Source organism: Mus caroli, unplaced genomic scaffold, assembly GCF_978045245.1.
Source record: "Mus caroli unplaced genomic scaffold, Mus_caroli_1 scaffold_13, whole genome shotgun sequence".
In the NCBI taxonomy this organism is placed as follows: Eukaryota; Metazoa; Chordata; class Mammalia; order Rodentia; family Muridae; genus Mus; species Mus caroli.
The window spans coordinates 87,475,276-87,500,598 of record NW_028227268.1 but is presented as its reverse complement, the minus strand read 5'-3'; the positions used below and the strand labels follow the sequence as shown (position 1 = coordinate 87,500,598).

The window sequence follows — 25,323 nt, the reverse complement described above, 5'->3', positions numbered from 1 at the left end:
AGGGGGAGGGGGGAAGGGGGAGGGGGACGGGGGGAGAGGGAGAGGGAGAGGGAGAGGGAGAGGGAGAGGGAGAGGGAGAGGGAGAGGGAGAGAATAGTATTGTTTTCTAGGTCCCTCTTATATACTTAGGGCAAATTAACAGGCCCTGCATCTTCAGGGAAAGCAAGGGAAGAGGATGCAGCCCTCAGTCAGCTCCTCCTCGTCTCTCCCTCTCTACCTTTAGCAGAGGTCTCTGGCTGGGGTCATAACTGGGCTCTTTGCATGTGGTACACGTTTCCTCCATGCCCAAAAAATGAGTACCCATAGTGTGCAGGGCCCACTGCTACAGAAGTGAGCATGTGAAATACTGCGCTGCAAAGGTGACAAAGTCACGCCTTGCCAGCCACGAAGGTCAGCTCTAGGTATTTCACACACAGACAAATAAATACTCCTCCTAAGCAATGGTGCACTCCAGGCCCAGGGAGAAGATCTGGGGGCTTGGTGTATGGTGTGGTGCACAGAGACTGAGGTTTTGGCAGGCTGGGGAGACAGGTCAGTGGTTAGGAGAGTCTGAGACACATCTGGTGCTAGAGATGAGGAAAAAGCTTTCCCAGCCTTGCGCCATACCCGCTGAGCCCCGGGGAGACTTCCCACCCTCAGCTTCTGCCCCCCCTCCCATCTTTACCCTCTGCTAAACCACTTAAGGAGATTAATTTGTCTGGTGACTGAATGGCAGCACTAATCGCATAACCTGCTTAGCATTGGAGCTCTGCCTGGCACTGCTTGGAGGTGGGGGGAGCTGCTGGAGATAGCGTGAAAGAAACACGTCCCTCACCTCGTGCTATCTCTTCCTTATGAGTCCCAAAGTCCAACATGGGGAGGGGACTCAGGAGAGGGTCCCTTCCCAGGACCTGGTTGCGGTCTGAGTGTCCCAATGTGGTCCTGGATTCTTAACAAAGACACTAATCTTAAGCCACAGCAGAGGTTCTACCGCACCCACTTCTCTCTGGGGATCTGTCTGCCGAAGCTTACCACCTGCAGTAGGAGGAGGCTTCTTGTTTGTATTTTTGTTTGAGAGAACTCGGTGGTGAGATTCCCTTCCTGATGAGGGAACCCCAGGGATCTCTCAGCTCCTCTTTAAAGAAATGGCTGCCGTTCAGCACCTTTAGTTAAAGGAAAAACCTCATTCCCCTACCCTGCACAAGGACACTTCCAGGCACAGTAGCCACACAACTGCCCATTCTTAAAAACAATACATGCGTCACAGAGGTGTGATGTGCAAATGGGTCAACATACAGCAGGTCCAGAACCTCCTCTGCCTTCACCCAAACACCAAAGCCAATACTACCGTCGATAGGACGCTGTGGGTGCTAGGTAGTGTGCTTAATGCCTAGGTGAGCCTAGCAAGTACCAAGAGAGTCACACATCTTGGGGACAATGAGCTACCTTCAATTCTAATGATAAGGCCTGACAAAAAAGAAACTGGGCTCTGAGATCAGAAAGAGCTAGCTTCCATGGCTAGCTTATTTGCTGTGAGGGCAACCCTAGCCAAGGGATGCTACTTCTCTGAACCTCTGCTTTCTCATCTATGAAATGCACAGAGAAGAAACAACTCATTTTTTTTTCTTTAATGCCCACTGAGTTGTCTCACCAGCCCGTGTTTTGTTTGTTTGTTTGTTTGTTTTGTATTTTGAGAAAAGATCTCGAAGCTTTCAAACCAAACCAAACTGGCTACATAGTGGAGGATGACTTCGCATTCCTGTCCTCATGCCCCTTCCCACTAAGTGCCAGGGTGACAGCTGAATACTGCTACACCCTCTCACGCCCTCCCCCGCCAGCCCCTCTCACCATTTAAGCCTCAACCCATTCTGACCTGGCTGTCTCACCTCCACCCAAAGGCTCTCCCACGTATCCTGTTGTATATCCCCTCCCCTTGCTGGTACGTCTCTAATGCCCGTGGCACCGGCGGAACCTAAGCTTTGCAGCAGCAGGGGAGGGCAGCCGTGTCTGCTGTCAACACTGATCCTCAGCAGTCACCTTCGCTCATCGATGGAAAGCTTCGATGAATTAATCCATTCACACTCAATTAAGCCCAGGATCTGGATTCATTTTTAGTAGGTACTAAATATCTGTTGAATGAAATCCGCCACAGCAAAACAAAAACCCTAGCACTGGACATAGCCTATTCTACATTTGTCAGTGTTTACCGAATAAATAACCAACCACATCAAGACCCAGTCATAGACAGTCAGGAACGGTCACAGGAATCTCCTGCTTCCTGGTTCCCCACAATGACACTGTGTGCCTTACCTTGGCTCAGTGGCTTGCCCTCAGGTCCCGGTTCCTCCAGCCTGTATCTTTCCCGGGTGCCGCTGCCACTGAGGTTCAGTTCACAGAGAGTGGTACTCAGCTCTGTGTCTTCAAACTCCAGCGGGGCCAAAAAGGCATCTCCAGTCAGGAGGGGATCAGTGATGAGAGGGGAACAGGGAGGGGATGGGGAGGAGAGAGATGATCGTGGAGACAGGGAGGTCATGGACCTTGGAGTGCCAGATAGGGAGCGCAGAGCTTGCAGGCGGCTGCCTCCCTCTGCCTTCTGGGTCTTGGCCACCTCATCCTCGTGGATGGTGGTGATGCAACCTGAGGGCCGGAAGCCCGTGGCACCCTCCAGGAACAGCAGCTCCACCTTGCTCTGGAGCTCTGAGTCCAACTGCTCGAACGGGTCGTAATAAAGGTCAGTGAAGCTGGCTGAGGTGGAAGAGTCCAGGCTAGAGGCGGCCAGGGAGCCCCGGCTGGAGGTGAGTGACCCAGGGCTACTGCCTGAAGACAGGGACTGCATGCTGCTTGAGAGGCTGGGGACAGGGAAAGGAGAGAGATAACACGGAGTGAGGAGGTCAGGGGCCACTCTACCGGGCTCTGGAACTGTGGGCATCTGTCTGCCTAGTCCACTTGACAGCCTGAGTTGGACCGTGCACTCAATTTCACTGAGGAGAAATTGCTATCAACATGGGCTAGAAGGCAGATGTGATACACTTTCAGACCCACGGGCATCTTTTAGGGGCCATCTCTGTGTGTACAGTGCCAAGGGATGAAGCACCCGGTGGCCAGCCACTCTAGCCAAGCCTGCATCTGCTAGAATGACCAGCTTCTAAATGTCTTTTCCTCAAGCTAAGGTGGATCAGAGGATCCTGAAGGGCATCATGGAGCTGGGGCCACCTCCTGGCCATTCCTGTGACAGTGACCACCCACCACTTACCTTTTCAATTGGGAGTGCAGGGTAGCCACCTGCCGAGTGGCTTCCTCCAGTTCTCGCACCAGCTGGTTCCTCTTGCTGTTTAACTTCAGCCTGAGGGAGAGGAGGTAAGACAGTAACACTCCAATGGGCTGCAGTGTTCCAGCTCCCAAAACCAAGGCCTAATAGGTGCACTCGCCAGCCCAAGCGCACAGGCACAGGAACTGGGTAAAAACAATGTGCTCCGGTGTAGTGGAGAGGCACAGACTGTTTTATATAAATTCTATAGGAAGTGTGCAGCCACTGCCACACCTAAGAGACTGAGCTAGGAGCCTTAACACATTGCATCGATTAGGACATAATGTATGTGCATGGGGAGAATGATTTTAACAGTTTTATACATGAGGAAAATTTGAGGCTCTTAATTACATCATTTACTCAAAATTATTGACTAAGTGGAAGAATTAGGATGCCACCAAACTACCATTCTTTCAACTGCTACCCCATTCCCCTCCTTACCTCCTTCCTTTCCCCAACTAATATTACCCAGGCAACACTGGATGCTGTTCCTGGCACCAGGGACACAGCAACGAGGGAAAAAGAACTCGTTGCTTCTTATACAGAGCATGGAAGGTGGAAGACAACAGGCGTCTAATTAGTGCATGGTGTAACAAGGTCCGGGGGAAAAAATAGGACAAAAACAAACAAACAAGCAAGCAAGCAAGCAAGCAAACAAACAAACAAACAAACAAAGGCAGAGCAAGGAATCCCTAACTGAGATCAAGCAAAGGGCTTCATGACCATCTTTCTATCACCCACGCTTGTCTGTGTCTTCCTGGGTTCCCAGGATCAAAGCTGGATCACTTTCTCAGGTTCCCTAACATCTGGCTGAGGCAGGTGAGCACGGTCTGGCCAGTGGAATACGAGCAGAAACCATGTAGGCGAGCAGACCGAAGTGGTTAAGGAAAGTGTTTTCTGCTCCGTCTCTGTGGCCTTAAAGGGGGGAAGACAAGCAGTGGGCTCTTCAACAAGGGAGGCTGCCAGTTTCCAGGAGTTCTAAGATATTATCTGGGTAAGAAACAGAAGTCAAGAGTGCTTATCCACAGAGATTTGGGGCTATTCCTCACAGCAGCTGGATCAAGCTAAATTAGGGAAACTGAAGTGGCTCGCTAGACAGAAGGGAGTTGGGAAGGAAGGAAGGAAGGAAGGAAGGAAGGAAGGAAGGAAGGAAGGAAAGAAAGAAAGAAAGAAAGAAAGAAAGAAAGAAAGAAAGAAAGAAAGAAAGAAAGAATGGAGGGAGGGAGGGAGGGAAGGGAGGGAGGGAGGGAGGGAGGGAGGGAGGGAGGGAAGGGAGGGAGGGAGAAAAGAAGGGGTTCTTTTTTCTTAGATGAAAAAAGAAAGAGTGGGGTGGCTGAGTCCACTCACTCAGCCGATGGGCCAGGATGATGAATTTTCATGTCAATGTGACTCACTGCTCCTCTCTGTCACCCTGCTGGCTCCCTGGACTCAGGAAGGGACCAAGAACTCAGCCAGCACAGCCTATGGCCAGAGGGCCAGGGTTGGTTTTCACATAAAATCAAACCAAACCAGCCAGGCCCCTAGCAATATCAGACCAGAGGTAGCCTCAGAAACAACTGGAGAGCAGAGGGGGCGTGTCGGGCTTGTTAGTGGGCAAGTGGACCTGCGAAATCACTCACAGGATAACCAGAGCGGTAGGCTAACTGCTCCTGGCATGATGCTTGTCCAACTCACTCTCTAAAGCCTTCTTTCCAGACACTTGCCTGGGGCTGTAAGGGACAGAAGGCGGGCTGGCAGATGGGGGCCTGTAATGGAGAAACCCCAGAGTTCTCAATGGAGTAGATGAGACTGCGGAATGTCCCATCCCTCTCTAAGAGCACAGCCCATAAAGGAAGATAAGTGTGGGGTCACGAGGTGGAGCTTGTGGTTTCTACAGAGCAAGCCAGGGTACACCGGGATCAGACACAGACCCTCCCTGCAGACTAGGCAGGATGGAGACGGAACTGTCATTGGACTGAGCATGGCACAGGGTAGTCACAGACAGTAACACACAGGTGCAGGGCTCCCCTCTCAGCAGCAGCAGGCTTAGCAGGCCAGATGGCATGTGATGGACGTGCCCAGCACATGCTGGGAGGCTGTGAATATATCAATCATGGAGATAGGAAGACGATCCAGGGGGTGAGGCCTGAGTGCCCACAAGCTATAGCTTCGCACCTGGGATGCTGGTTAAAAATGCAATAGCTTGGGCTGTATCTCGGGCCTGAAGAATTGGTCCCCAGCCCCAGGGGTGGGGGTAGGGATGGGGCATGGTACCCATGATCTGACGAGCATCCTGTATGACTGCACACCAGCTCTGACACATGGCTGGGCGAGTGCAAGGCACAGGGAATGTAAAGAATGTGAAGAATATTAAAAATTAAAAAAAAAAAAAGAATGTGAAGGCAGTTCTGAGAGACAAAGGGAGGGGGAGAAGGGAGGAGAAATGTAAAAAGGGGTGCAGGAGAGGTGAAGGGGAGAGAAGACAGAGAAAGGGACACAGACAGACAGAAAGACAGACAAAGGGAGATAGAGGAGAGAGAGACAGAGAGAGAGGGAAGGAGAGAAAGAGGGAGAGAAGGAAGGAGGGAAGGAGGGAGGGAGAGAGGGAGGGAAAGAGAGAGCTTACAGAGAAAGAAAGCAGGAATTTGGAGGTCCAGACAGACAGACAGACAGACACACAGGGATCAGAATCATATCGCTGTAGGTATCAGTTCCTTCCCGACACTTCCCGTGGCTTTCTCTCCTCAGCCCCCTCTTAGGGCACACGTGGCCCCTGTTCCCTGTGCTCCCTGCTGTCCCAGCTGCTGCATTTCCCCCAGGGACCTTGCCCTCCAAGACCTCTGTGTGCTCTGATCAATGGAGGAGTGGAGAGTGTAGGCTCCCTAGACTGGCTTGGTGACTCAATACTCCATCGGAGCTCCTGGACCTTTGAAAGATGGAGTTGAAGGCAATATGGAAAGGCCTTCTGAGTGGGCAGCTGCTTAAAGTTAGTAAGGGCTTGAATCCCAAGTATGGTTGCTTCTAATGTCAGCTCTGTCACTGGGTGGTGTTAGGCCTCGATTTCCTCATCTGTAAAATGGGTTGCTCTCAAGTTACTAGGTCTGGCACATACAGTACACCTGAGAGGCACATAAAAGAACCTCTGGTTCTAGCTTCAGGAAAGAAAACCTTTGACAGTAGGTCAATACCTCAATTCACAATCTGGCCCAATACCTGCTTGCAGATTTCTGGTTCTCAGGGGCTTTGCCTCCTTTTTTTTCTCTAGGAAGCAAATGAAGCTCCTATTAGAAGCATAGATAAGGTGTGAATTTTGACCTAGCAAGAATCAAGTAGAGCTATGATCAATGTATTCTCTTTAGCTTTTGGCAGAGAAGATGATGGACAGCCAAAGGCCCCCAGGGACAGTCAATGGGTCTAGTGGTAGGTAAGAATACAGGAACTGGCCCAAAGGCCCAATAAGGACCTGCCCAGGCCACCCAACCATTTATACTTTACATAAACACTACAGGTTCAGGACATATAGACAGAACCCTTACCGGCAAAGAGTATGGCTCCAGGAAAACCAGTAACAGTGCCTTTGGGCAAGTGCTTCTGAGGGCTATAAAGCAAAAATTATTTAAGGCCCACTGTTTTCATCCTTGTACTGGCGATGGGTCAGAGCTAGCTAGTCATTCCTGCCAGTAGAGGACAGAAGGCAAGTGGATAGATTCTAGATGTCCCTGTTAGTAGTTCTGATCATGTGCTTGGCTGGGAAAGATTGGTCCAGTTAGCAATCAAGGGATTCTTTGAGGGGCCAAGGGGCTGGGCAGAGGATGAACACCCATCAGACATTAGTGAAAGTGGAGCTTACTCAGTAGCAAGGATGCATTTGCGAGCTGGGTGCTTTAGAGGTCAGGGGCTGCAAGGCTATGTTCCCAGAGCACACACAGACACCTGGCATCCCCCAAGGGCTTCTCCTGGGGCGCAGGCTTGCTACCCTGCTTTACAAACTAGGCTTGTGCCTTGCATTGCTGGGAAAGTGAATCCCCTCCCTTGCTCCTGCTCCTGAACAATTACTCACATTTGAAAATGACTGTGTGTGGGTGGGTGCGTATATGCCTGTATAAATATTATTAAATCATAAAGAGAGAGAGAGAGAGAGAATGAAATACTGCTATTTGGAGTGAGATAGATGGATCTGGAAGATGCCGTGTTAAATGAAATCAACTGGGCATAGATAAACACTGCATGTCCTCATTTTAGAAGCTATAAAAACCAATCTCACAGCAGCAGAGAAGAGCTGTGGTCACTGGGAAGGCTAGAGGGAGGTCAGATAATGAGTCCCGAAATACATTCACATGGGGAATTAGTTCTGGTGTTCTCTCTTGAAGTTGGGTAGCTGCAGCGAACAACCTGCAATCTATTTCAAAGCAGCGAGGAGACTCTGAAGGCTCCTAATCCAGGGATGATAAATGTGAAGAGTGGAAATGCCAATCATCCTGGTGTCCCCGTCACTCACGGTGGACGTAGGCTGAAATATCATCCTGTTTTGTAAATATTTACACGCACTATTTATATGAATATACAAAAACAAAATGAAAGATCACCAGCTTCAACTCTGCTCTCTTTAAGGGAGAGGTGGGGAAACCCAGCTCAAGGTCTGCGATGGACAAACTGAGAACAGTCATAAGAGGCTTGCAAATCACTGAAAAGTACTCTCCCCGCCCTCCCCATTGTGTTATTCTTGTCTCTCTCTCTCTCTCTCTTACACACACACACACACACACACACACACACACACACACACACACACACACACATGCACGCACACACTCCCCCTCACTCTCTCCTGCAGCTGACAATCTATTTCCTATGGTCCGAGAAGCTGATGAGGTCAAGTTTCCAGCAGATTTGGCTACTGGGGAGGGGTCCCTTTGTGACTGTCAGGGTTTGAATGAAAATGTTCTCCGCAGGCTCATCTATTTGGATATTTGTTTCCCAACTGGTGGAGCTGTTTGGCGACATTTAGGAGGTGTGGCCTTGATGGAGGAGTGTGTCACCGGGGCCAGGATTTGAGAGTGTCTGGCCCTGCCCTGTGTGGTTTGCTCTCTACTCTCTGCTCACGGTTCAGGACATGAGCTCTGAGCTTGCTGCTCCAGCCACTTGCTGCCCTGCTTTCCTGCCAGGATCAACTGCAACCCTCTGTAACTGTAAGCTCAAAAGAACTCTTACCTCTATAAGTTGCCTTGGTCACACTGTTTTCTCACAGCAACAAAAAAGTGACCAAAACTCTCACTCATGGACAGCAGCCTTCTCATTCTGACCTCATGTAACAGTCATGCTAACTTCTGTGAGTGAGTGGATGGACGAACAGACGGATGGATGAATGGGTAGACAGACGAATAGATGTCTGGGGATTGGAGGGTCTCCTTCTTGAATCAAGGTCAATGATGAGGTTGGCTAACAGCTTCTTTACAGTTTGCATTAATTGACAGTATTTGAAGATTAAGAACCCACGTGATAAGCTTTTGAAGTTCTACTGTGATGTACATATAGCCCAGGAGTGAGTACTTGCCTAGCATGTGTGAGACCCTGGGCTGCATCTCTAGCACTGCAAAAAAAAAAAAAAAAAAGAAATACAAGAACCACAGGGAGCATGCAGCCCATTCTCCTGTTTGCTGGATCTAAGAAATGGCACCCACTGTAGAAAAGTAGGGGCAGTGCCCTCCAGACTGACAGGTCTACAGTCAGGTGAGCCTCTAGCATTTTCACTACTGCCTGGCCCATAAGCATTCCAGTCTTCATCTCCCATGCAGACGGCTGGTCTTCAAATTTCAACCCCCCAAAATGTGCTAAAATCAATTTGGCAGGTCATGAAGAAGAAAAAGACATAGCCATATATCCTTGAGATGGCTGCAGATAACCCCAAAGCATTCAGATATTGAAGACTGCATATAAATAAAGTAGTACCTGTATATTGCACATATATATACTCCTGTATGCTCTATTATTATTATAATATGTGTGTGTGTGTGTGTGTATGTGCATATGTGTCCAATTTCTCCTTTTCTTCTTGGGGATTAGACTCACTTTGCCAAGACTTGGTGGCAAGCACTTTTATCTACTGAGCCATCATACCTGCCCTCCTGTGTGCTTTAATTCATCTTTATACATTACATCCAAATACAATCCAAGTGCTATAAAATTAGTAGTTAATGTATCAAATATTTTATTCTTTTTATTTTTAATCTACTCTTCAAACATTTTCAATCTGTTATTGGTTTAAGGATATGGTCCGGAGTTCTGACTATTTAACAAAAGAAAGGAAGCATCAAAGGACCCTCTCCTCCGCACAGACACAGTAATTTTCAATGTGTGTATGTGTATAGGAGCAGGATTAAGCTTTCCCCAGTGATGTTGGGTACAAGCAAGTGTGTAAAGCAGAGATGCTCACTGTGTGAAACCTGTGAGTGTCTGCTCACGTAAGTGATGGAGCGTCATCATTACAACACGGGAAAACCCCAAGGGATAAAGTGCTATGGGGCTTCCTTGCATGAGCAGACACCGTTCGGAGAGTCTGCGCCTACACACTTTCCAGCACCGTGCTTCCCGTGTGAAGTACCAGGGTCCTGGTGTTCAGGGATATGTCATCTTTGCTAATGTGCCACTCTGGAAAGCTGTGACATCTCTACCTGAGTGCGCTCACCAGGTGACCCCTCACTCCTGGCTCCTGCTGGGCTCACAGGTCAGACTGGCATGTTCTCCCTTTTCCCGGGGCCCATGGGGACTTATCTCTTAATCCTAGACCCACCTCTCAGTCAGCGCCTTGCTCTGGGTGTCCCGGGCTGCCTGTAAGTCCTTCTCAAGTCGCCTCCGGGCCATCTCCAGTTGCTCCACCTCTCCCTGGGTCCATTTCCGGGGGCTGATGAAGCGCATCTCCTTCAGAAGTTCCTCCTTCTCATTGATGAGGATCAGTCGGTCCCTCTCTGAGTCTAGCACCCCAGGCCAGGCCTCACTGTCAAGTTTGGCCAGCTGGATCTTGAGGTTGGCGATCCTGGGTGTTGAGAAGGTATGAGAGGTTGGGGGAGCTGGGGAACAAGTTGTTTTTCTGAGAACATGAAGGACCAGCCTCCAGGACATCCTCAGAGCAGACTTTGACAGTTACTGCTTTCCTCTCGTTCAGGTTTCAGCCTGATCAAGAATGCAGGAGAGACTGAATTCCATGCTAAGCAACAGTATCTTACCTCGAGCTCTAAGACCCTGGGTGGGGTGCTCACATCTCTGAAGGGAATTTTATGATCTCCTTCCTGAGTTGGTGGCTGAAGGTTTTGTGCACACTCATGCATGCACACATGTATACTTATAAAGCATAGTATTTGGCCCATATTTAGCCCTCATTAATGGTTTCTAGCTACTGCTATCACTATTGGACCACTTATCCGTTATGGGAAAATGCCCCAAGCCTTAGAGATGGGAGAAGCAATTGTTTATCCTCCAGAATGGGGGAAAGCCAGGGATGATGCATGCAGAGGGTCTGTGTACAACAGGTACTGAGTGGTCCTCAGGGGTCATCACTGGGCTGTGGGTACCCAATGTGCTCTTAGTTCTGAGTGTGGTAGCGGCGTTATGAGAAAAACAGTCATGAGCTTGAAGTTCAGAGACCTGGAGTTAGGAGTTTTGGCCTTGACTTTTATGATGGGAAGAATAATGTATTGGAAAAAAATGTTATTGGAGGGGGTGGGGCATTTGAGGGCTCTGTGGTGTAACACAGGCTTTCACATAAATAAGATAATGGGTTTTTTGATTCCCAACAGCAACAACAAAAATCATTTTTAGTATCCCAGCTTCTAGCTTAATGCTTGGTCTGTGGCAAGTACTTATTAATGTTAAGGAAAGTAGCCAGTAGCCTGGACTCTTAACTTTCCTAAGACCCAGGATCCTTATCTGTAAGGTGGAGATAATGACGGTAACCTAAGACAGCCCACGAGCACCACATTAAAGATTTGCAAAAAGAACTCTATATTCTATAGACATTGGATATATAGCCAAGTGTTCTATAGATATTGGATATTATTCTTACGTGACTTAAAAGAGTTTTGCTCTCCAAGAGCAACCACATCATAACTTTTAGGATCTGGCCTCTGCAAAGTTCTCTGGGCTCTCATGCCATGCCCAGTGTTACCGCACCCCTAAGGGGCAGATACAAAAGACATCTTGATCTCGTCGCATGAGTGCTCTCTGGCTCACCCAAGATTACAAAAATCACCACACATGGCCAGTCCTTGTGAGCCAAGGCTTACGTGAAACGTGGTCAAACTTTCTTTACCAAAATACTGCTGGAGTCGAGATGCCTTGTTTGTTATATGTAGCCCAAGTTGTATATAGACAGACCCTTCTGGCTCTTTCTCCAATCAAGAGTCCCAGCAGGAATTCTGGGATAATTATTTAATTTTGTATTCATGTATATAGCAATTGATGAATGTGTGGCTGCTGGTCGCCAGTGCTTAAAGGCTAGACTGATATGACAGGCTTTGGTGGGACTCAGCTACAAGCAAGGCGCTGAGAAGTGACTGATGCTTTCCTTGGTGTACTTTCCAGGGTGCCTTTCCCAGGCCACTGTACTTTAAACCTTAGGTCATCTATCCTTGGGAGAATCAGATGTAACTACTAGTCTCTCCCTCAGACTTGCAAAGAGGACAAAGCCTGCCAGGGCTAATCAGGAGAGAGTTCCTTGAATTAGCGCTATATCTCGCCCATCATTTAAGACTGGAGTCATCTGTTTTCTCATGTCTTTTCTGCCCGATCTATCTTAACAGACATTGCTACGGGCTGGAAGGGATCAAAGGTTCAAGGGTGAGAGGTGCAGATACACAAATGCTGCTATCCTGCTGAGCCCTTAGCAGGGGCCTAAGTAATACACACTGGACAGATTTCTTCTCACCTCACCATTAGCCAGTTCTCTTTTTGTCATTATCCCTACTTGTCCTGAGGGAAGGATATGTCCTCAAGTCACTTGTGAGCTGTAATCCCCAACCCAGCATGACCATATGACGCACACCTGGACCTTCTGGGAGTTGTAATTCTCCTGTCCTCTACTGATCCTCGACAATGACAGGCCATTCAAAACTATCAGTGGTTCTCAGACTCAGAAGTTATTAAAACTTTCGGGAACTCTACTTGGAAGGCTACGGCAAGAGGAGGAGGAGGAGGAAATAATGAGAAGGATTTGGAGACAAAGTTGGGATTCCCTGTCTCAAAAACTGAAAACACAAGCACACACCCTCCCCCAAAACAGATAAACGCACTAAATAAAAACACCCGTTGGTCGAGAAAGAAAGGTAGCCGTTCTGCTGAGATCGGAAACCTGCAAGTCTGCAAGCCTAGACCTCCCGGAAATTCATGTTGCGGTTTCCATAGGGAAGCCTGCTGGAGGATGAAGCCAACCCAAAGGCAAGCAGGGAAGAGAAGACTGGACTAAATATAAGCAGTGCTATCCCGATGCTGGATCTAGCTGAGCCTAAAGCCAACGCCCCTGGCTGGGGAGGGCTGGGCTAGACTGCTGAATTCCTTTTTTGCTACTTCCTTTGTTTCCACTCAATTGCAGACACTACTGCAGAGCACTGTGCTGTACTCTGGGAACTGGCAGAACAGCAGGCTGGGCAGCGTTACATTGTAGCTGGCCTCACTGAGAAGCTTTGGAGAGGGCCAGCTTGGTATCGGAAGCAACCGATATCCACCAAAACGCCCAGTCAGTTCTTTCCTGGTAAGACCGGTGCAGGATGCAGAAACAATATCATGAACTCAAAGCCAGAACATCCAGGGTTCAAAATTTAACTGCACTGCCTGGGAAAGCCATGGAACATCCTACGCCAAACTTCTCCTGTCTAACAAATAATAAGATAGGAGCTCTACTGTAAGCTTTTTAAAAAAAAGTCAGTATATTTATTCATTTGTTTGTGCGGGTGTGTAGGTGTGCACACCATACCATGTGTGTGTGGAGGCTAGAGACTAACTTGCGGGAGTCAAGGCTCTTCTTCTAGTGGAACCCTGGAATTGAACTCAGGATGTCAGGCTTGTTAGCAAGCAACCTTACCCACTGAGCCCTGCTGTAAGTTTTAAAAATTAGCTAAGCCCCTAAGTGCACAAGTATTTTTAGTACAATAAATAATCAGATTACACTTTTCCACAACTGATCTGGAAAGGCCAGATTTACAACTTTACCACTGTGGTGTAAAACCTAACTGCTTAGGAGTCCATACAGCCACAGGATGTCTGAGATTCCTGGAGTACAAGCGGTTGAAGCAGGAGGTGCTATTTCAGGATTTACGATTGATTTCGTAATTAAATTTATTTTCATTTGGGAGAACATCTGGGGGGCCAGTGAGATGGCTCAGCCGGTGAGGGTGCTTGTCGTTCAGTGACACACGTTCAGTCATCAGAGCCCATGTCAGTGTGGAAGGAAAAAATAGACTCCACAGAGTTATCTTCTAACATGTGCACAGAGACCTGTGTGCCTCCCCATGATGGCCCAGCACACATGTCATATGTGCATAATAACAATAAATCAGGCCACGGCCTTAGCTCAACAGTAGAATATTAAGCATGTGCAAGGCCCTGGATTTAATCTCTGTATCCCTCACCCTGATTGCCAAAATTATTAAAAGCCTTCTTGAACTACGGATCAGCTCAAGGCCAGCAAGCCTGGATAATATGGAGAAACCTTGCCTAAAATAAACATACAACACCACCCATCAAAATAACTAGAGACAGAGCTGTTGCACTTGTCTGGAATGCTTTCAGCCCTGGGTTCAATCCCCAGTATAACAAGAACAAAAGACTATCACAAGTCACCCTTTCTTGGTGAAGTGAGAAATATCCAGTCTTCTTTAGCTTGCTGCTGAGCCAAATCAAACAAACTTACTGCTTCTTCAAATCAAACTGACTCCAAGAACATCAGAAAGCGTTGACTACAGAAACCAAGACAGGTAAAGAGAAAAATTACTAGGCTTTTAAGGGTAAACAGATCTGGGTTCACACATAGTTCAGATCTTCTACTAGAGTGTCCTGGGTCAGTAATTTCCTCTTTGAATCCCGGAGGATTAACATATAAAGATCCCATCCACCTTTATAATCTACGTGAGGATTAAAAAGAGGAGTGTTCACTGGGCAGTGGTGGTGCATACCTTTAAGCCCAGCACTGGGGAAGCAGAGGCAAATGGATCTCTGTGAGGCTAGCCTGGTCTACAGAGCTAGTTGTAGGACAGGGCTACAAAGAGGAACCCTGTCTAAAAAAACCAAAAAAACAAAACTAAACCAACCAACCAACCAACCAACCAAAAGACCAACCCCCTTCCCCCCAAACACCAGAGGTGCGTTCACAGGGATCCTTCCATGATCCTTCCACAGTTTCAGCTGTGAATTACCTTCTCTTCGCCTCTTCATACCGAAGGCGCAATCTGACCTTCTCGGCCAACTGATTGTTGCTGCTGGTGCTGAACTAGAGGACAGATAAGAACAGAGACAGGAATTACACGGTTACTACAGTGAAGCCAACACTGAGATAGGTTTCAATAGCTCATGGGAGACTTGACAGGGTATGTGGGCAGAGCCAAGAATAGTCCCCAATCACTGGGTTGGCTGTGTAGACCGAGGGGAAGATGGTTAGACAAAATACTTTGCTTTCATTGGGTCCATAAGAACGGTCACAAGTATGTCAGTACTTCGGGGAAAGAAACCATAGGCCCACAGTACTGTAATCTAACAGCCAAAGAAGGGCCAAAGCAGGCTACAAACACACAGAGGACCGAAGGTAAGAAGTAATAGTACCAGAAGATATAAAATATCCAACTTGGGCACACCAGGCAGAGGCTCAACTGAAAGCTCATAGAGACTACAGTGAGAGAGCCCTGAGGAAAACCCCAGAATGTAAAAAGCATACGTAGTCTGGCTTTCAGGGGGCTTGGGATTGGGTGAAAGACTGGGACAGTTAAGGGGCAACAGCCTGCTTCTGCAGTTGATTGTCAGAAACAAGAAACTTCAGGCTCACGGGATCACACTTGGAACGGAGCATCCTCTTACTAGTGGGGGAATAGCTACAGAAATCAGGCAGGGGTAGCATTTAGCCAACAGGAAGTTAGGAGGCAGGTGCGCTCAGCGTTCTCGGCTCCAGGAGAGCAAAGGCTCTCTGAGGACCACACTGACTGTGGTCTGGTTCTACTTGGACACTTTCATGCTTGGTGGTGTTTTCACTGCCCTCGGACTGGGACCAGGCTGAACCTTGGCACTGAGAGGCAGCAGCTGTCTGAAAGCCGCAAGCATTGTGTGGGGCACAATGAGAGAAATACATTCTGCTCTCCAGCTGGTGAAAGAAAATCAGAATGGAGATGCCCCATGCATTAAAAACACATTGTGGGCAGGGCCTGCAGGCACCAGCTCTTGCCAGAAAGTACTTAAACTGCGGGATCCCCAACACTGGCCTTTCCTCGTACTACCATCTCATGTCTTCTGGGGCCAGCTGAGCTCCACAGAGCCAAGTTAGCAGCCACAGGCAGCTAGCTCCTCAGGTGATCAAGAATAGGCAGCCATCCTCCTGGAACAGCCTCCCAGATGCCACCCTGGCCTACTCACACTCCCAGAGATGTCTGTCTGCGAGCTCACGTCCAGGAACTGCTTTGGCATCGGGAAGCTCGAACTCTCCAGAGAGCTGCTGCTGGACCACAGGTCAGAGTGTGACCCTCTGTCTGTCCGGAAGCCATCCTTCAGCATGGCGAGACTCTGCAGTGTAGGAAAGGGTGGGGGACAGTGAGTGTTGCCTCTCATTGTCAGTGCCCTCAGAGATCCAGGAAAGGATACCAGATCCCCTGGGACTGGAGATATAGTTGGTTCTAAGACACCATGTGAGTGCTGGGAATTGAACCTGTATCCTCTGGAAGAATAGTCAGTGCTCAACTTGGCAAAAGCTAGAGTAATTGGAGAAGAGGGGAACCTCAATTGAGAATATGCCTCCAGAAGGCAAGCCGATAGGGCATTTTCTCAACTGGTGATTGATAGGGGAGGGCTCAGCCCATTTTGGGTTGGGCCACCCCTGGGTAGGTAGAGAAAAGGGTTGGACTGGGGGGCAGGGGGCTTCGATCCAGATGTAAAGTGAGTGAATGAATGAATAAATGAATGAATAATAAACAAACAAACAAACAAACAAACAAATAGCAGGCTGAGCAAGCCATGAGGAGCAAGCCAGTAAGCAGCACTCCTCCATGGCCCCTGCATTAGCTCCTGCCTCCAGGTTCCTGCCTTGTTTAAGTTCCTGATTCCAACTTCTTCCAATGGTGGACTAGAAGTGAAAGGGTAACAAAACAAACCCTTTCTTCCTCAACCTGCTGTTGGTAACGGCCTCTCATCATAGCAATTGTAACCCTAACTAAGATCATTACTTTAGGGGCTGGCGAGATGGCTCAGTGGTTAAGAGCGCCGACTGCTCTTCCGAAGGTCCCAAGTTCAAATCCCAGCAACCACATGGTGGCTCACAACCATCCGTAACGAAATCTGATGCCCTCTTCTGGAGTGTCTGAGGAAAGCTACAGTGTACTTACATATAATAAATAAATAGATCTTTAAAAAAAAAATCATTACTTTATGGGTGTGTCGATTAACAGTGTCTTTCCAGCTCCAGGCAATTGTACTGCATCAAACAAGTTCTCGGAGGAATTATCGGATCATCCTTACGGTACCAATGAGAAGTGACGGCAAGTGACAGCAGGGTGCTCTCAACCTCTAGTCACAAGCAGAACTACTCTTTGCTGTCCACGAGCGCCCCGTTCTTGGGCCGAGTCCTGTTGTCTGTTGACGTTTCCTTCCAAAGCTAGCCCTGGCTATTCTGAGTCTTTGCACACGTGGTGTCAGCGGAATGATGGGAAGGTGTCTTCAGGGTTAAGTGACTTCTGAGTGGGGATTACATTCAGGGGTAAGGCAATGGGCTTGCGAACCACATGTCTCAGGGTCTGACTGATGGCTCTGCCCCTTGCTATCTGAGTCAGACTGTCCTTATATATAGAATGGCCATAATCTGAGTCACACACGCAAAGCACTTAGCTCCATCACTGTGTTATAGACTTATCTCTGTAGTTCCGTTCCCAGCTCAGAGAACAGGGGAGACCGACTAATGGACATTATGATGTTCAAGTTAAATGGCTCTGTGATTGGTCCATCAAAAACAAGATGGGTGGTAAGGACTAATGGTAAGGAGCTGGCTTTGAGGAGGAGAGCCACTGTGTTTAGCTTTGTGGAGTTGGTTCTGGCCTCTTCATCTCTGCACGGATTCTGGGGGTTGGGCTCAGGTGACAAGAATTGCCACTGGTACTGACTGAATGCCCTCAAGTAAGTCACTCGGTGCTTCTGGGCCTCCCTTCTCTCCTTTATAAAAAGGTGGCGGGGGGGGGTGGCAATCTCAAGAAACCCGGTAAAGGGTAAGGATAACTTTGGCAATGATAGGATTGTAACCCAAGAACAGGGTGTTCATGGACAGCAAGAAGTAGCTCAGAGCACCCAGGTCGCTTGCTAGCTTCTCATTGGTACACTGAGGATGATCAAACAATTCCTTGGAGAACTTGTGTGATGCAGGACAGTTGCAGTGGAGCAGAGCTGCTGAGTGTCACACTGCAATGTCTTCTAATCGACTGCACCTGTAGCTGACACACCTGTAAAGTGACTGTTAGGGTGACAGTTCAAAATGCCTAGGATCCTTTCTTTTTCATTTCAGACTATTGGCATTACATAATAAATTATCTTAGGGATGGGACTAAAGTCTAAACACAAAATTGATGTTTCATGTGTATTTTTATATACACAGCCAGAAAGTACCTTGATATTTTGGATGCACCCATATTGTGTCTTGTGTCGGCTACACAAAGATGGGAACTTTCCATGGGAGTATCATGTCAATGCTCAAAAAAGTTTGAACTAGGAAAATTCGTCGGGTACTGAGAACTCAGTAGCTTGTGTGGTATGTGAAAGCAGCCAGTGTTAAGACCTTGTACCCAGGGCTCCAGGGGCCTGCATCCCAGGGGGGCCCACATCACCTTAATGAGGTCTTGTTTCTCCTTTTCTCCACAGGTGATGGCTTTCTTGATGGCTTTGGTTTCCCTCAGCACAGCCTGGGCCTCATCCAGTTTGTAGCCGCCCTGTGCGTCTGACATTCTCTCATCAATTCTACAGGCCAGGAAACAGGAAGGGTCAGACATGGGAGGACAGGGAGAAAGCACAGGTGCTTTTCAGTCTCCTCTTTCCATCCCACCCAGCCCTCTCTAGGCCCTGCTCGGTGGAGAAGACCCAGGAGGCTCTCATCAGACTGCAGATGTGTGTGGCTGCAGAATACAGAGGCAACAAGGTTCTTTGGGTTGGGCTCTTCTAAGTATGAACTCTTACTGACAATCTCCCTGACTCCCTCCTGAGTTCCCAAGACTGGGAGGGGGTTCCTAGAGCACGTGCCCAAGAGCTGAGAGACTTTGTTTTGTTGTGACTTTATGAAGTAGAACCCTTGGTTTAACTGTGATACACTGGAGAACAGAGGTGAACAGAGGACTGACAGAATTGGGGGTGAGGAGATGGTGTCTCCTGTCCTATATGTCACAGGCTAGCGGGGTCCCAGGCACTGATTCACAGAATCTTAATAATACCTCAGGCTTGCGTTGTGACTACTTCCTGCCAGGTGACATAGCCCACACCTTTAAACCTGAACCCTTAGGAGGCAGAGGCAGTCATATCTTTGTGAATCCCACGTCAATCAAGGCTACATAGTCTCAAAAAAAAATTCCCCCATAAATTGTCCAAATATACGGTCCAAAATCACCCTTGGTGGAGAGTCACTGTGTTTAGCTTTGTGGAGTTGGTTCTGGCCTCTTTTTTTTTTTCCTTTTTTTTTTAATTAGGTAATTTCCTCAATTACATTTCCAATGCTATCCAAAAAGTCCCCAATACACTCCCCCCCCCCCCAGTCCCCCACCCACCCACCCCCACCCCTTGGCCCTGGCATTCCCCTGTACTGGGGCATATAAAGTTGGCAAGTCCAATGGGCCTCTCTTTCCAGTGATGGCCTACTAGGCCATCTTTTGATACAAATGCAGCTAGAGACAAGAGCTCTGGGGTACTGGTTAGTTCATAATAATGATCCACCTATGGGGTTGCAGTTCCCTTTAGCTCCTTGGGTATTTTCTCTAGCTCCTCCATTGGGGGCCCTGTGATCCATCCAATAGCTGACTGTGAGCATCCACTTCTGTGTTTCCTAGGCCCCGGGCATAGCCTCACAAGAGACAGCTATATCTGGGTGGTTCTGGCCTCTTCATCTCTGCACGGATTCTGGGGATTGGGCTCAGGTGAGATCTTGCATGGCAAGTGGTTTTTTTTTTTTTTTTTTTTTTTTTTAAACCTGAACCATCTCACCCCCACCCCACCCCACCCCCAGAACCCTGCCAGGAATAAACGTGCTAAATCACAGGATACATTGAAGGACAATGACAGGTAAGGATAAAAAGACTCCCAGCTGTCACACGGGTCCCCAGCTGTTACACCAGTCTGCACTGCGGCACTGGACGCACCTCCCAACCACACACACCTCGGTGTTCTAAAGAAGCCCAGATTATGACATCTGCCTGGCCGTGTTCAGAGCTGTTCTCAACGTCAAAAGGTATAAAGGACTTAAATCCTAAGGAGAACCAGGAAGTCGTGTACACACATGAGGGATTAAGCACCCTCAGCTTGGAGACTATTGGTTAACCGTGCCCTATGTGTAGGATTGTTTTAATGAAAGTGAAGGCTGTGTAAAGGAGAGAGCTGAGTGCCCCCCACCCCACCCCCCACCTCTTTCTGAAGTGCTGAGATCCAATCCAAGGCCACAGGCATGGGTGGCAAGTACCCTGCCACTGAGCTGTGACTTAAGCAGAGAGGCTGAGGAGTCGGGGTGAAGAGGACTAGGCTGTGGAGAAGGTTCTGAGAGAGCAGATACTTAAACTGCTTCATTCTTCCATCAAAGGCTGGCCTGAGGCTTCGGCGGAGGGTGGAGAAGGGGAAGTTTAACAGTCAAGGGAGCACCACACACCCATTATAACAGGATGAGAAATCCTAACAGGCATTCCTCTCTGGCTTCCTGCTAGAGCCAAACTGTCCTAGGCTAAAAATAGCCTGAGTGGGAAGTTACTTGGAAAGGAGGAAAGCGAGTCCGGGGAGCAGGTTTCCACCCTGGCCTCATGGCTTGGAGTGGGAGAGAGGGCAGCGGGGAGGGGTCCCCACACAGCTGCCCCCAGCAGTTTCTTCAGCTTCCGTGGGGCGAACACAAAGCCCCAATTGTGTCTCGCACTAAAAATAGCTTTGTCTATTCCTTTCGAGGCCTGGAGCCTGGGCAAGCCTGCCAGGTTGGCGAAGATCCGTCTCAGATTTAGTCTGAAAAAGTTCACGTAAGGAGCACTGCTCCACAAAGCTCTGCAGGTGATATCCCCACAGAAACATCCTGCCCCAGGGTGTGGGCAGGATGAGAATCGGCCCTGCCCAAACTGTCAGGGGTGCTAGGTGCAGGGGAGAGCTTTATGCTTCAACAGGTCTGAAGGCTGGGTAGAGTTCTCCTTTGCAAACGGGGCAAGAATGGCTTTGCATTCCCAGAAGGATAGACAGAGCAGTCTGTGTGCTGGGCTGCAAAGAGCTTTACCTGATTTCTCCCGGCCCTTAGCAACCCAAGCTCTGGAATGTGGCTGCAGAGAGCAGCTCTGAGAACACTTGGGATAGAGCTGGAGTAAGAAGGGGCTGGGGAGAACAAAGGGTTACCATTACACTCAGTGAAAGACAGAATTCTCTGGGGTGGGGGGAAAGGCAAAGAAAGTTGTGTGTGTGTGTGTGTATGTGTGTATGTGCGCGTGTATGTGAGAGATGTTTTAGGATTTCTAACTTATGCATTTGTCTTTTATTTCAGGCTTTTGGGGACTCGCATGCCCAGCAGCCTCAGAAGCTGGGCACAGCCTCTGACAGTAGCTGGGTCTTCCTATCTTGTTCACACAACTCTGGCAAGGGGACTTTGAGTGGTAGCCTGAATCTGACTTCCCGCCTGCTGACAGGCGTCACGCTGCAGGCCCGAGCCCCATGCTTTGCTTTTGCTTTTCCTCCTTCGCTGTCTTTGAGAGACTTCCTTTGGTCGTCATCAACCTTTCTCTTTCCTTTTTAAAAAAATTATTTACTTTTATTTTATGTGCACTGGTGTTTCTGCCTGCGTGTTTGTGTGAGGGTGTCAGGTCCCCTAGAACCAGAGCTTCTGACAATTGTGAGCCACCATGTGGGTGCTGGGAATTGAACCTGGCCCTCTGGAAGAGCAGTCGGTTCTCTTAACCACTGAGCCATTTCACCAGCCTCTTTTTTATTTATCTGTTTATCTATCTATCTATCTATCTATCTATCTATCTATCTATCTATCTATCTATCTATCTATTAAACAAACAAGACCCTCTTGTGGCTGGGTATGGACCAGGCTCCCGGATTCTTAGACATAGCTGCTCGACAGCTCTAGGCTGGCGTCACTGCCATTGCGAAGGCAGACACATATGCTCTCAGACAGCAGGGGAACTGCATGTCAGTCTCTAGCTGTGTGATGGTGACTCTGGAAACTCCCTAAATTACTCCTGAAGAATGAGGTCCACCATTCCCAGGCTCTGCAGACACCGGGTAGGAATGCCTTAGTCATCTCTCCCCAGACCCTGAACAAAAGCAATAATACCAAAGGAGCATTAAGGGGCCTTGTGCTTTTGGGGCCTGGGGAGAGAGTTATCTAGGGTACTGTCCAGAGAGACTGAGATGTGAACTTCAAAAATCCACTTACTCTACAAGCACCACAATAATCATTGATAGTAGTCCAATGGTTCTGAACAGGAGGTGTAGATTGTGGGGGACAGACTGTGCTTAGCAGTAGTGGGGTTCAATTGTTGGGCACAAAAAAACTAAAACCCCAAAACTGTAACAAGACAATAGCTGGATGTCTCCCAATGACTGGAAGGCATGCCTAGCATGTGTGCAGCCCCTGGGTTCCATCTGCAGCATCAAAACAACAGGTAAATAAATAATAAAAATGAATACTATAGGTTTCAGGTCTATTAGAAATGATAGCTCAAGCTGGTGACATAAGCTAGCATTCCTTAGGACCTTGTGAAACCACCAGTTCCCATCTGCCAAAAGGAACTGTTTCCCTTTCTTCAGGCAGAAGGGACCTATGGCTACCTGTGGAGTCCATCAGCTTATCTAAGCTCATCCTGGCCTCCGGGCTCCCTCAGTACCACAAGAACTTGTTCCATATCAACTCATAATCCTTACAGTCCTCGTGATTTGTCCACCCACTTTCTCTATCTCTAGTTATCCTCTCTCACTATCTCTTACACTGTCTGTCTGTCCGCCTGCCAGCCTGTCTGTCCACCCACCCACCCCTGGCTGTCCTCATGCTTTCTCTCCATGCCGTATTATCTGACTCTTGCTACCTCACCGACTCTCTCTCACTCTCCTCCTTCTACCCCTTGCCACATCCACTCTGCTTTCCTCCCTCTCTGCTCTCAACTCTTCCAGATGCCGTTGAGTATTTTCTCTCTCCTATTCACAATACAAACTTTTCGATAAGAATGGAGAGCTTATGTTGGCAGTTTCTTTACTGTGCCCCACTGAGTACACAAAGAGAGTCGCAGTGTTCTTGGGTTCTGGTCCTGATTCTGACCTTGCTGGCTGGGTGACCTTGATTCTGACCTTGCTGGCTGGGTGACCTGCATATTTTCAAGGCTGTCAGTGCCTTCATCAACAACATGGGGCACAGCACAAACTATTCTCAATGTGGTAAAGAGAATGAAATGAGGCAGCTGTTAGGTCAGGGTGCCTAGCAAGCAGCAAGCTTGGGTTAGGGTTGTAGAGTCGCTTTCTGAGACTAAATGAACAACTGACTAGAGCCTCGCCCATCCTCCTCCCCGAGTACCTAATCTATGCCAGGCTCTGTTACATTCTAGACAGGGCTTTCCTAGTTCAGTTCTGACAACCACAGACTTTTCAGATGACACCATCAAAATTCAGAAGGGTTTAGGTTATTTTCCAAGGTCCCAGGTACCTGGGGTTTGAACCCTGGCACGCTGCCTTGTGAGGATACAGTCCTAGTTCTCTCTGTCAGGATGTGTGTTAGAGCAGGCATCTTGCTCCACCCTAGACTGGAAGTCTGGTCCTTCTTGTGAAGGACTGTGGGCAGCCAGGCTGCAAAGGAGTCTCACTGGCCAGCTATCATACTGGGAGGAAAAGGTGGGAAGGGTTGTCTTTTAGGGTTTGGTTGTCAGCTCACTAAAGGAAAAGAATTTCCAATGCTGCTACACAGTGACCATGGAGTCAAACAGGTTTGTTGAGGATCGGAGGATAGTGGGAAGAGTCTGATGTAGAGCTCCTGATGCGGGGCAATGAACAACCTTAAACTATGCCTCGAAGCTTCTGGAGTGACACACAGACACTGGGTCTTCATAGGTCAAAGTTGGGAATGTCTGCATTCACACTATTGCCCTGAATTGTCTCTGGTGTTCACTAAAAAATTAACAAGGGACATAAAGTACAACCCCTGGCTGGAATAAAGTTAGAATTTGATTTCAAAGATATGATTTGACATATATACATTACACGCATATAAGACATATTAAAAAAAGATATAAAAGCTATAATTATAGGTTGATATTTACTAAGCATTTAGTATATGACTCAGTTTTCTCATCTATATAATGTGGTTATAGCTAAAAAAAATATTAGACAAAACACTCCTTTGGGATTACCACAAAGATCAGATGGACATCCTCACGCAGGATCACCTAAAGGTGTTTCCTGGCACACAGCAAAGGCTTTACAAATTTTCGTGGCCATCATCAACATCACAGCAGTTAATACAGTATACAGGAAACAGCCGTATTCCTGACTTAGCCGTAAGCCCATTTCTATAAATGAAAACGACATCTGTCTATTCAGTGTGTAATCTCCTTATGCCACCCCCCAGGGGACCGTGCACACAGGCTCCCTAGGAATGTTTTCACTGCTAAAAGACACTGCTATTTCCTCAGTGGGTACTAGGTAAAGTAGCAGCTTAGTTTAGGGACCGTGGGACTAAAGGGTTTGCTTGGTCTGCGTCTGACAGTCTAGTAGTTAATTAGCGGAGCCGAGACAAGCACACAGATGATTAACGCTTGCTTCCAAGACTGGGGAAAGAGCTCCGTGGTTTGAAACAACTCAGTTTACCTCCACCCTGGGGTGATGACATCTTTAGTAAATGCCAGTGGAAAAACATTTAAGTAGAATTGTGAGAGAGGCGTCTTGAGAAGGGAGGGGCGGACTTACTTCTTCAGCGTCTGAAAGCCACGCTCCTTGAACTGAAGCTCATGCTGCAGGTGAACCATCTCTCTCTTCAGCTTGTTGACCTGGATGGCAGAGGACCACATGGAGGAAGGAGTCAGAGGTGGGTTTAGGGCTGGAGTCTGGGAAGGGGAGTCCAGAAGTCCCTGACTGTACTGCTGATGCCTAAGGAGTGGCCCATATCTGTTGGACACATTAATTACAGCACCCTCCCTTCACCCAGCCAGTCCCGGAAGGTCCTGCTAGCCAGTCTCTACACCGAGGAACCAGGAAGTAATTGGTGGCTGCCTAGGATGGAGTCAGGTCTTCCCACCTCTTAGCTATGGGATCTCTTCTGCACCACAGACCCCTCCTTGCCTGTCGTGGGTCAACCTCGGCTTAGAGCTGATGATGGACCTGAGAACACTTTGCACAGAGGTGAGAGGCAATGACGTAACTTTAGAAGACATGGCCAAGCACCAAAGCCCACATGCAGACCATGTTTGGCCTGCGGAGTGTTAGTGAGCTTTCAAATGAGAGCTACTGATCCAGGTCTGAGAGACTCTATACATTAACCCGTGATATATAGTTCTTTCCAAAGGCACCTGACATCTAGAAACATGGGTGGGGTGGGGTGAGGTGGGGGGGCTCACGTTCCAATATGGGTGTGGTATACTAGAGCTGAAAGACTTTAGTTCCTCAGACAGGATGGACCAGCC

General features: G+C 48.4%; 1 protein-coding gene across 1 annotated transcript in view; it reads right to left on the bottom strand.

The window, feature by feature from the left end:
• The window catches only part of Wwc1 (WW and C2 domain containing 1), a 141,566-nt gene that overhangs the window by 33,090 nt on the left and 83,153 nt on the right, over positions 1 to 25,323 (bottom strand). The window contains exons 5-11 of the mRNA XM_021176839.3: positions 24,611 to 24,690; positions 18,319 to 18,448; positions 15,872 to 16,018; positions 14,668 to 14,741; positions 10,056 to 10,298; positions 3,233 to 3,322; positions 2,290 to 2,828 (exon numbers count right to left, since the gene is read on the bottom strand). Coding sequence (XP_021032498.1) covers positions 2,290 to 2,828; positions 3,233 to 3,322; positions 10,056 to 10,298; positions 14,668 to 14,741; positions 15,872 to 16,018; positions 18,319 to 18,448; positions 24,611 to 24,690 — 1,303 coding nt within the window. The remainder of the gene's footprint in view (positions 1 to 2,289; positions 2,829 to 3,232; positions 3,323 to 10,055; positions 10,299 to 14,667; positions 14,742 to 15,871; positions 16,019 to 18,318; positions 18,449 to 24,610; positions 24,691 to 25,323) is intronic.